General features: G+C 42.6%; 1 protein-coding gene across 1 annotated transcript; it reads right to left on the bottom strand.

The window, feature by feature from the left end:
- Positions 1 to 11,035: 11,035 nt before the first annotated feature.
- Positions 11,036 to 12,326, bottom strand: LOC123166040 (putative cyclin-dependent kinase F-2). The gene has a single exon (XM_044583802.1). The coding sequence runs from the start codon at positions 12,160 to 12,162 to the stop codon at positions 11,209 to 11,211; it is 954 nt and encodes a 317-aa protein (XP_044439737.1). The 5' UTR covers positions 12,163 to 12,326; the 3' UTR covers positions 11,036 to 11,208.
- Positions 12,327 to 12,999: the final 673 nt, after the last annotated feature.

Raw genomic sequence — 12,999 nt, 5'->3', positions numbered from 1 at the left:
TGACTTTATTTGATGATAATCCCACTATTTTGGAAGAGTGTCAACTTTGCATGCATGTGGATCATGTAGAGAATATTTTATATGATAGCTATATTGTTGAATTTGATTATGATCCTACATTTAATTATTATGAGAGAGGAAAATATGATTGTAGAAATTTTCATGTTACTAAATTACCTCCCGTTATGTTGAGATTTCTATTGTTGCTTTCGTCTTCCTTGCATATGCTAGTTTTTGCTCGTCTTGATAATTTGTTTGGTTATAAAATGCCTATGCATAGGAAGTATGTTAGAATTAAACTTGCTTTTCGCATGCTACATGATGCTCTCTTCGTGTTTCAATTGCTATCTTTCATGTGAGTATCATTAAAATTATCAATGCCTGGCTAAAAGGCTTTAAAGAAAAAGCGCTTGTTGGGAAACATCCCAATATTTTTCTTTTCTGTTTTTATGAAAATACACATTATTACCTGTGTAGTAATTGTGTTTTGGTGTTTTAATTAGGTTTTGAGCCAAGTAAGACCTTTGGGATGGTTCATGGTGATAGTTGATTTGATCTTGCTGAAAAACAGAAACTTTTGCGCTCATTGCCAGAATTTAGAAAAATCACAGAAACATTCTTTTGATTTGAATTTTTTACACAAGATTGATATACAAATTTTCTAGATTGTCCTAATTTTTCAGAATTTTGGAGTTACAGAAGTATACGAAGTTTCCAGATTGCTACAGACTGTTCTGTTTTTACAGATTCTGTTTTCTATGTGTCGTTTGCTTATTTTGATGAATCTATGGGTAGTATCGGGGGGTATGAACCATGGAGAGTTAGAATACAGTAGATATTACACCAATATAGAATGAGTTCACAACAGTACCTAAAGTGGGGATTTGTTTTATTATATTAACGGATCCTACGAGTTTTTTGTTGAGTTTTGTGTTCTGAAGTTTTCAAGTTTTGGTAAAGATTTGATGGACTATGGAATAAGGAGTGTCAAGAGCCTAAGCTTGGGGATGACCAAGGTAATATTCAAGGACAAGCAAGCATCTAAGCTTGGGGATGCCCCAGATGGCATCCCCTCTTTCGTCTTCAATCCATCGGTAAATTTATTTGAGGCTATATTTTTATTCACCACATGATATGTGTTTTGCTTGGAGCGTCTTGTATGATATGAGTCTTTTCTTTTTAGTTTGCCACAATCATCCTATCTGTACACACCTTTTGAGAGGGACACGCTTTAATCATGAATTTATTAGAATACTCTACGTGCTTCACTTATATCTTTTGAGCTAGGCAGTTTGCTCTAGTGCTTCACTTATATCTTTTTAGAGCACGGTGTTGGTTTTATTTTATAGAAATTGTTGAACTCTCATGCTTCACTTATATTATTTTGAGAGTCTTTAAACAGCATGGTAATTTTCTTAGGTTATGAATTTAGTCCTAATATGATGGGCTCCAAGAGGGATATAATAAAAACTTTCATATAAAGAGCATTGAATAATATGAGAAGTATGATTCCTTGCAATTGTTTTGAGATATAAAGATGGTGACATTAGAGTCATGCTAGTGAGTAATTGTGGATTGGTAGAAATACTTGTGTTAAAATTTGTGATTCCTGTAGCATGCACGTATGGTGAACCGTTATGTGATGAAGTCGGAGCATGATTTATTCTTTGATTGTCTTCCTCATGAGTGGTAGTCGGGGACGAGTGATGGTCTTTTCCTACCAATAAATCCCCCTAGGAGCATGCGTGTTAGTACTTTGTTTCGATGGCTACTAAACTTTTGCAATAAGTATGTGAGTTCTTTGTGACTAATGTTGAGTCTATGGATTATACGCACTCTCACCCTTCCACCATTGCTAGCCTCTCTAGTATCGCGCAAATTTCGCTGGTGCATTAAACCCACCATATACCCTTCCTCAAAACAGCCACCATACCTACCTATTATGGCATTTCCATAGTCATTCCGAGATATATTGCCATGCAACTTCCACCGTTCCATTTTATTATGACACATACCATCATTGTCATATTGTTCTCATATGCATGAGGCATTCATATAGTCATATTTTGTTCTAGTATCGAGTTGTAATTCTTGTGTTGTAAGTAAATAAAAGTGTGATGATCATCATTATTAGAGCATTGTCCCATGTGAGGAAAGGATGATGGAAGCTATGATTCCCTCACAAGTTGGGATGAGTTTCCAGACTTTAATAAAAATAAAAGAGGCCAAAGAAGTCCAAACAAAAAAATGAGAGAAAAAGAGAGAAGGGACAATGTTACTATCCTTTTCCACACTTGTGCTTTGAAATAGCACCATGTTCTTCATGATAGAGAGTCTCCTTTTTTATCACTTTCATATACTAGTGGGAATTTTTCATTATAGAACTTGGCTTGTATATTCCAATGACGGGCTTCCTCAAATTGCCCTAGGTCTTCATGAGCAAGCACGTTGGATGGACACCCACTTAGTTTTTTTAGCTTTCATACACTTATAGCTCTAGTGCATATGTTGCATGGCAATTTCTACTCACTTGCATCGATATCAATTGATGGGCATCTCCATGCCTATTAATTTTCCTAGTTGATGTGAGACTTTCTCCTTCCTTTTTATCTACTCCACAACCACCATATTCTGTTCCACCTATAGTGATATATCCATGGCTCGCGCTCATGTATTGCGTGAAAGTTGAAAAGTTTGAGAACACTAAAAGTATGAAACAATTGCTTGGCTTGTCGTCGGGGTTCTGCATGATGAAATACTTTGTGTGATGAAGATGGAGCATAGCTAGACTATATGATTTTGTAGGGATAACTTTCTTTTGCCATGTTATTTTGAGAAGACATGATTGCTTTATTAGTGTACTTGAAGTATTATTGTTTTTATGTCAATATTAAACTTTTGTTTTGAATCTTATGGATCTGAATATTTTTGCCACAATAAAGAAGATTGCATTGATGAATATTTTAGGTACCATTTCACATCAAAATTTTGTTTTTATCATTTACCTACTCGAGGACGAGCAGGAATTAAGCTTGGGGATGCTTGATACGTCTCCAATGTATCTAGAATTTTTTATTGTTCCATGCTATTACATTATCTGTTTTGGATGTTTTATATGCATTAATATGCTATTTTATATTATTTTTGGGACTAACCTATGAACCTAGAGCCCAGTGCCAGTTTCTGTTTTTTTCCTTGTTTTTGACTTTTACAGAAATGGAATATCAAACGGAGTCCAAACGGAATAAAACTTTACGGTGTTTTTTCTTGGACCAGAAGAAACCCATGAGACTTGGAGAGGAGACCAGAAGACCCACGAGGCGGCCACAAGCCATGGGGGCGCGGCCTAGGGGGGCTGGCTTGTGGGCCCCTCGTGGACCGTCTTGACCTAATCTCAGCACTATAAATCCTCAGATATTCCCCCTATACCAGAGGGCACACCAAAAATACTTTTTCGCCGCCGCAAGCTTCTGTTCCCTTGAGATCCCATCTTGGGGCCTTTTCCGGCACTCCGCTGGAGGGGGATTCGATCACGGAGGGCCTCTACATCAACCTTGCCGCCCTTCCGATGAAGCGTGAGTAGTTTACCACAGACCTAAGGGTCCATAGCCAGTAGCTAGATGGCTTCTTCTCTCTCTTTGATCTTCAATACAATGTTCTCCTTGATGTTCTTGGAGATCTATTCGATGTAATCTTCTTTTGCAGTGCTTTTGTTGAGATCCGATGAATTGTGATTTATGATCAGATTATCTATGAATATTATCTGAGTCTTTTCTGAACTCTTTTATGCAGGATTGAGATAGCTTATTAATTCTCTTCGATCTATCGATTTGGTTTGGCCAACTAGATTGGTTTTTCTTGCAATGGGAGAAGTGCTTTATGATGGGTTCAATCTTGCGGTGTCCTCTCACAGTGACAGAAGGGGCAGCGAGGCACGTATTGTATTGTTGCCATTAAAGATAAAAATATGGGGTTTATATCATGTTGCTTGAGTTTATCCCTCTGCATCATGTCATCTTGCTTAAGGCGTTACTCTGTTCTTATGAACTTAATACTCTTGATGCAGGCAGGAGTCGGTCGATGTGTGGAGTAATAGTAGTGGATGCAGATTCATTTTGGTCTACTTGTCATGGACGTGATGCCTATATTCATGATCATTGCCTTAGATATCGTCACAACTTTGCACTTTTCTATCAGTTGCTCAACAGTAATTTGTTTACCCACCGTATGCTTTATTCAAGAGAGAAGCCTCTAGTGAAACCTATGGCTCCCAGGTCTATTTTCCATCATATATTTTCAGATCTATAAATCAAAAAATCAAAAATACCTTGTTGCAATTTATTTATATTTATTTAGTTTGCTCTTTTATTTACCTTTTATACCTATCTCTTTTAGATCTCACTCTTGTTCGTGACCGTGAAGGAATTGACAACCCCTTTTCGTGTTGTGTGCAAGTGTTTGTTAGTTTGTGCAGGTGCATATATGGGGGACTTGCTTGTGCCTCCTACTGGATTGATACCTTGGTTCTTAACTGAGGGAAATACTTACCTCTACTTTGCTGCATCACCATTTCCTCTTCAAGGAAAAAAATCAACGCAAGCTCAAGAAGTAGCATTTCACAATACACAATATGAGACAAGGGAGATTTTGAACCTTATCATGAAAAACAATATGGACACAAAAAACTATTATCATGTGAACAAACGAGAAGAGAGATATCTTCTTATCAAGAGAATTGATATTATATTATATCATGAAAAAGAAGATGGATAAGAAAAGGTAACAGAAAAACAAGAAAGGATTCACTCTCTTGCTAAGTTCACTCCTGCTATAAAATCGTTAGCCAAGATGGACAAGAGATATTTATTCAATGGATGAACAGGCTAGTTGTAAGATGCTACCTAGGAAAATAAACATTTTTATGCCCCCAAACTTGTTGATTTATTAGGTTATCGGGGATTGATACGTCTCCAACGTATCTATAATTTTTAATTGTTTCATGCCATTACCCTACTCTTTCCACATACTTTTGGTAACAGTTTATATAATTTTCTTGGACTACCATAATAACCTAATGCCCAGTGGCAGTTCCTCTTTGTTGCATATTTTTTGTTTCGCAAAAAATCTATATAAAACAAAGTCCAAACACGATAAAAATTTATAGAGATTTTTTTTGCAATATATATTAAGTTTTGGCGCAAGAATCAACACAAGATGGGGCCCATGGGCTCCACAAGGCAGGGGCACGCGAGGTGCCTTGTAGGCACCTCATAAGTCGGTTGGATCTCTCCTTCGGGCGCAAGGAAGCTAATATTGGGGAGGGGGATTGCGTAAAAATTTCAGCCGATCGGAGTTACGGATCTCTTAATATTTAAGAAACGGCCTTCGACCCGAAAAGAGGAAGACGAAACGGAGAGAGGGAGGGAGAGAGAGAGAATCTAGAGGGGCTCCCGCCCCTCGGGGGCCGGGGAGGCCAATGACCAGAGGGGGAATCTTTCTCCCATCTAGGGGGAAGGCCAAACGAGAAGAAGAAGGAGGAGGGCTCTCTCCCCCCTCTCTCCCGGTGGTGCCGGACCGCTGCCGGGGGAACTATCGTGACGGCGACCTACATCAACAAGTTCACTGTCGTCATCACCAACTCTCTCCCCCTCTACACGGCGGCGTAAACCTCTCTCTACCCCCTGTAATCTCTACTTGAACATGGTGCTTTATACTACATATTATTATCCAATCATGCGTTGCCATCCTATGATGTTTGAATAGATCCTTTTGTCCTATGGGTTGACTGGTGATCGTGATTGGTTTGAGTTGCATGTTTTATTTTGGCTTAAGCCTCTCTCTCATTTAAAACTGCAATAGCGATTACCGATCTATTTATCAATTGCGTAGGTACAAATCCTTCTCATCCTTCTCCAAAAACTTTAAAATAACAACTAACTTGTATTATCTTGAAAAGTCATTGTTATTTAAGGTAAACTAGTTTTATTTCTTGTTCTAGGTAAAGCAAACGTTAGTGTACATAGAGTTGTATCATAGTCAATAGAACTCGAAGAGAATATAAATTATACCTTTAACTCCTCGTTGGATTCGCCATTCTAATTTATTGAAAAGGCTACTAGTAGAATATCTTTCTTAGGTCTGAGACATTCAGCATTTGTTTTTCTTCCTTGGACTTCACATCTCTTACTCACAACCAGATTCAGAAGCTTAGCAGATTCAGACCAGTTATGGAAAGCTCAACCAGATTCAGAGGCTTAGCCGCAATCACTGTTACATCAAGATCATTTTTTTTTCAACCACATTCAGAAGCTTAGCATATTCACATAGGTTATAGAAAGCTCAACGAGATTCAGAAGCACAACCAGACCGGTTATTCAGACGCACTAATATCACCACGATGCGTAAAATGGAGCTCTTTTAGCCAACTCCATTTCTAGCGCGCCATTAGGATAGACATTGTTCGTCCATCAAGTAATTTCATTGCTACAGTAACTGAACCATTGATTGCTCAAGTCAAAGAATTACATGACATGACGAGGAACCCATAACCAAATTTCCTGCATTTTACTAGACAGAAGTGAGGACCATTCTTGGTTTTAAACTAACCATTATGCATGATCATTTTTTTTACAATTTTTAGAAAACACAAAGTACTTACATTTTGAAGGGAGAAGCTGTTATGGTGCTGCTAGAAGGAGGGCGCAAGAGGGCCGGCCGAGGGCCTTTTCGCCCACGGCCGGGCAAGAGGGAAGGGATTTCCTTTTTAATTCTTGCTTGATTAGATTGATACATCTCCTCCCCTTATATAGAGAGGTTTACTTGACTCCCCGGCAAGGCTTACTTGACCCCTAAGAAAGCTACCCTTATCTCTAATTAACCCTAAGACTAACGGGCTATACCGCCAGCCCAGGCCTATTAGGCCCATTACGTACTCTAACACTAGACCTCACCTGGACATGCAGCTTGTCCTCGAGATGCAACCTAACCAACTTATAACCATGACTCGACGCAACACAAACCTAACACCTAAAAACAAGCCTTTTACATCTTGGCTTGTTTTATTACTCTCAACCTGAAATGGACTGGGACGCTTTATTTTGGACCCCTGAATATAAAGTGGACACCATCCGCACGTCGGACGTGCACGTGTACAGCCACCTGGATCCCATGGAAACCATCTGGACAAAAGGAGTGCATGTGTATGGCCACCTGGATCCCATGGACACCAGCAGAGGCGCCCTCGCGGTGGCCGGCGGCGGAATGCAGTGGTGCTACGCGGTGCGCTCCGGTCGGTGACACCATGCCTTCTCCCCGCCGGACGGCTGTTGGTCTGCACCACACAGAGAATAGTGGAGGGCTTTCGATGGAGAATGGCGAGGAGGGGTGCGTTCCCCCAACCACCGATGTCGCAGACTTTGAGGTCCCTGTCCGTGGGGAAAATAGCATGCCCGCCGCCCGTGGGGAAAACCGCATGCCCAAGATCCCCGACGCAGTGGACAAGATCGAGGTCCTTTGCGCAGCGAAGCGCAACTGGGAGGAGCGGCAGCAGCAGACCACGCATCTCCCGCACACGCCAACGCGCTAGGAGGCCGCATGCAGCAGCCTGCAGCCTCACCGTCGCCGACACGTGGCGGGTAGCGATCCAAGCCGGAAGCGGTGACGGTGACAGTGGGAACTTGATCTGCTGGATGAGAACGCCCTGGGACGGCAGCGGCGCTAATGGGAACGAGCTCGTCGTAGTCCCGTTGTAGCGCATCCCATACTGGTACGAGATGACCGGCGTCGTGGTCGCGTCTGAGGGCGGCAGCGGCGGGGGTAGCTGTTGTTGGTGTGGCGGCGGAGGAGGTGGCTGGTGGGGATGCGGCGGGGGCGCATAGGGCCCGACGAGGAAGACGGCGCCGGGGCAGAGGGTGCAATCACCCCTGAGGACGCCAGCACGCCCAATGCCGGCGCGCCTGCTGTGTGGGGCAGCAGCCCCGATGAAGACGCTGGTGGCGGCGGGTAGGTGTGCGGCGGCGGCGGTGGGAAGAACTCGATGGAGGGCTGGACATGATCGAATCCGGAAAAGCTGATACTAGATTGTTATGGTGCTGCTAGAAGGAGGGCGCGAGAGGGCCGGCCGGGGGCCTTTTCGCCCACGGCCGGGCAAGAGGGAAGGGATTTCCTTCTTAATTCTTGCTTGATTAGATTGATACATCTCCTCCCCTTATATAGAGAGATTTACTTGACTCCCGGCAAGGCTTACTTAACCCCTAAGCAAGCGATCCTTATCTCTAATTAATCCTAAGACTAACGGGCTATACCGCCAGCATAGGCCTATTAGGCCCATTACGTACTCTAATAGAAGCATACAAATTCTTCCGACAGTGCTGCGTGAGTAATTCTGGTCAAAAAACATGCACAATAAACTGTGTGTATGCGTTCTTTTCCCACATCGAGGATGACGAAAGGGATATCACTCTCTCTTTTGTTTCAATGAAGCCGTTGCATAAATACTCTCTCTTTACCCTTTGTCTGCTCTCATATTATTTAGTGTCAGAGGAAGCAGAACTTCTTGGAATACTTCTTCTGATATCTACAAAGCAGAACCATCTAATGAGGAGAATATTTTAGAGTGGACAACAACACAAGTGGATGAACAAACATTCAGGGTTGTATAGACAATGCTCCAGCGCTGTTCGCGTCGCCATAAGTTCCTTCACCAAGCTTCACTATGATGTCTAACTTACTATTTCACAAATGTCTTTGTCAACTAAAAAATAAAAGCAACAGTGCGGTTAAATAAAAGTAAATAAACTCACTTTCACATGTTATAACAAACTGATCTTCCATCTGCTCAAGCCCAAACAACAGAGTACCAATACACAGAGAGATTGTATAATTGTTAAGCCTACTTCAGAAATTAATATAGGAAGGAACTAAATTATACATCTACCTTTGCAGATCCTCTAGAAGATCTGGGATGCCAGGAACGATATGGCCTTTAGGGCCATAGATAGGCGCTCATCTACCTCTTTTAGACTAATCATCTCAGACTTGGACATTTGGTCACATAGGCTCTCCACGCCCTGTGACAAGGAGGCCGTCTCCTTTTGGCGGCTATTCTCTCTGCACGTTGTAATGTGCCTCAGTAATTATGTTCCACAGCTTGCTTTGACTCTTTGAGTAATATATATTCAGGTGGGGGAACTCTGTGATTCTCAAAAAAAAAATACAACGGTTGAATGCGAGGAAAGGATCATCCACTAATACTCCAAATGAAGTCCATCCATTCTCATCTCTAGTACTGTATTATAATAGACCAAGAGGCACACTCATGACGATCAAGTGTTCCTATGCCTGCAAGGCACAAAGGTAGATTGCATGTACATTTTTGCAGCACACACTGGTATAGTTGCTGCCTTTAAACTAAAACTTTAGCCCGTACAGCCATGCATTAAGATTCAGTTCTGATGAGCCATATATCACCTAAAGTACCAACAGTCGCCATCATTATCATAAGATTTAGTCCGATTCAAGAGCGGCATAGGGTAAAAATGAGGTAACAATAAAAGCTAGCAAATAGTATATGTTCGGCCAGTAGTACAGCAAGCACTAGACTGACTTACTTTGAGAAAAATATAGACTGGGATCAGAATTAATTCACCCTAGTGCCTCCAAATAAGCATGACAATGGGGGCGGCAACATTGGAGGGCTTATTTGTTGGTGGTGCTCCTTTGAGTACCGAGTCGTGATTTTAAAGGTAAAAAACCCAAGGTCTAGACTTTATTGGTTCTGCCTGGCATTGGCCTTGTTGAAGGCATTGTTTATGGGAATGCGGTCTTTTTCCTGGGAGAAACCTGCTATCTTTGGTCGGGCAACGACAATGCTTGTGCATTGTTTTCTTCTTAGAGGCGTTGCTTTTGGAGAACCTTTCTTTGTAGTCTGGGTGTTGTCTTTGGTGGTGGTTAGAGTGCTACTACTGCGGGTGATTGATCACCGTGCCAGGGTCTTTTTCTCTTTTTATTTTGACTTTTTGGCTGTGTGCATCCTGGATGTGTGTATATATCTTGTTGGTGCAGAGACTGGGTGTAATTGGTATCTGCTTGATATCAATATAATCCTCTTTTAAAAAAAAAGCATGACAAGGTCTTCCCTGATTTCAATGAATCATCCCAAAATAAACCCCAAACCATCCAGAAGAAGAAAAGAGAATTATTGAGTACACAAAATAATACTTAAAAAAGATTTATATGTTCAACCATTGGCCCTGTTGCCATGAATTTTCTAGACAGTATCATGTTTCGGCAAAGCTCAAATCCATTATTTGCTCCTCTCTTTTTCTACCAAAAGGAAATGCAAGCATCCGTTCTCAACTTAACAATTCGAGACAATAAAAATAAAAATTCATGAATAATTCTGAATAATTAGAAGACCTTGTCAAAGGACCAGAAAACTTATGTATGAAGCACATTTGTTGCCATCTTTTCTATCCATGTATTATCTGTTGCCATCTTTTTTTTAGTGGAATCGGTTACCACTAGACAAGCTTTGACTGTTGAACAGAAGTAGGCTTCCAAGAATTATCTAGCAACAGATCAAACTGTTCACAGTTCACAGCAGAGAATTGAAGTATTGGTTGGTTATAGAAAAACTTGATTGCCTGTTTACTGTTGTGCAAATTTCATGTGCGTTGCTCTGAACCGATGAAATTCAACCAGATTTGTTTCTTCCTTGGACTTCACATCTGTTACTCACAACCAGATTTTTTCAACGAGATTCAGAAGCTTAGCAGATTCAGACCAGTTATAGAAAGCTCAACCAGATTCAGAAGCTTAGCAGCAATCACCGTTACATCAAGATCAATTTTTTTCAACCAGATTCAGAAGCTTATCATGTTCAGAGCGGTTATAGAAAAGCTCAATCAGATTCAGAAGCACAACCAGACCGGTTATTCAGACGCACTACTATACTATCACCACGATGCGTAAAATGGAGCTCTTTTTAGCGAACTCCATTTCTAGACATTGTTCGTCCATCAAGTAATTTGCATGCTACAGTAACTGAATCATTGATTGCTCAAGTAAAAGAGTTACATGACCAGGAACACATAACTAAGATTCCTGCAACTGATTACATAGTAACACAGTAGTTAAGCTAAGTCAGTGGCACTGCAATGAAATAATTAACCAGTGGCACTGCATCTATCAGATGCTACATCAAGCTAATTAACTCATCAGCGACACAAAGCCAGGGTGTTCTGCTCCTTTGGGCTTGCTGAACCACCGGTGCTCGAGCGCTTCCGCCGCTGTGATCCTCTTGTCGGGGTTGAAGGCAAGCAGGCCGGTGAGGACCTCACGCCCGGCTTCCGAAAGCTCCTCCAAGAACTCCAAGTCGAGCTTCCCCGTAGAACTGATCTGATCTCGCAGCTTGTATATCTCGGCGAGCAGCTCCTCCTCTGTGTCCGCCACGAACAGGGTCCCGCCGGCCAACATCTCCGCCATGATGCACCCAAGCGCCCACATGTCCACGGCCTGGCCGTAGTACCGGTTGCCTTCCAGCTGCTCCGGTGAGGTGTAAATCAGGGTGCCGACACAGCACTCCTCGTACGGTACTCCGGCCGGCTTCGCCCGCATCGCCGATCCAAAGTCGCCAACCTTGAGCCCGCCGAAGAAGCCGACCATGACGTTCTCCGGCTTGAAGTCCCGGTGGATGACGCCGGCTCCATGTATCTTCTTTGCCGCGTCCAGGAGCTGCTCCATCATCACGCGGGTCGCCTCCTCGGATACAGGCCTCCAGAGTGACTCGCGGAGGGTGCGGCCGTCGGCGACGAGCTCCATGACGAGGAACACGTCCCCTGTCTCGGCGTCCGTCGCCACATCCAAGATCTCGATAATCGACTCGTGACCCCGGCACGCGCCGAGGCAGCCGGCCTCGCGGGTGATCGCGCGGATGTCGGGCGGGCCGTGTCCGCCGGCCCCGTTGCCGCGGACCCACTTCACGGCGACCTTCTTGCCGGTGCGGCGGTCGCGCGCCTTGAACACCTCGCCGTAGGTGCCTTCTCCAAGCACCTCAAGCTTCTCGTAGTCGGAGATGCTACCGAACGCGTATCGGGGCTTCTTGCCGCCATGGACGCGCGGTTCTTGTCCCGCCGCCGGGCGCTTGCGGATGGCCGTCGGCATGATCTGAGCTTAGAACGCGCGCCGAGAGCAGATCAGAGCAGAGGGGCGGGGATTCGTGTGCGTCTGGAGCAGAGGAGATCGAGGTGGATGAGAGGAAGGATCGAGGATGAGGATTGAGGAGGATAAGGATCGAGGACGAGGAGGATCGAGGCTGTTTATGGGCTGGCACTGGCAGCGCGCGTCTCCGAATTGGCGGGGGATTCAGACAGATTTTGCGTACGCGTCGCGTTTACGCGGGTGACGCTCTCAGTCGCAGGGAAAATCTCTTCGTCACGCGCAAGCCAACTCGTACGGGTTTTTTCTCTCAAAAACAAAACTAATTCAGGTTTTTCTTTCCGACCTATCCAGCCGTTCATCATTTATTTTTATTTTTTATTTTCGCGTTTTCTCTCCCTTTTTTGGTTCCCTTTTATTTACTTTTTAGTTTCTATTGTAACAAATACAAGATTTAAAGAAAATGTTGAAACACTTCTTAAAAATTCAATAATTATTTTAACTGTGTGAACATTTCCTAAAAATTACATGAATATTTCTATAATATACATCAACACTTTTTTTTCCAGCAAATCAAGGTTTTTCAAATGTGTGAACACTTTTCCCCTTTTCTATACGAAAATATATGAATATTTTTTTAAACGTGTGAAAAGTTTTTTTATGTAATACATGAAAATTTATTTCAAAGGCATGAATACTCTTTAAATTACATGAAGATTTCTAAATGTGAGGATACTTCTTTTAATTATAAAAGCATTTTTAAGTACATGATGAATAAACAATAATACATGATAATTTTTTTATTGTACTATAAACAAATAAAAATGTGATGAATAACTTTTT

Source organism: Triticum aestivum, chromosome 1D (assembly GCF_018294505.1).
Source record: "Triticum aestivum cultivar Chinese Spring chromosome 1D, IWGSC CS RefSeq v2.1, whole genome shotgun sequence".
Taxonomy (NCBI): Eukaryota; Viridiplantae; Streptophyta; class Magnoliopsida; order Poales; family Poaceae; genus Triticum; species Triticum aestivum.
Note: the sequence above shows the minus strand (reverse complement) of the source record. Positions and strands in the feature narration are given on the sequence as shown.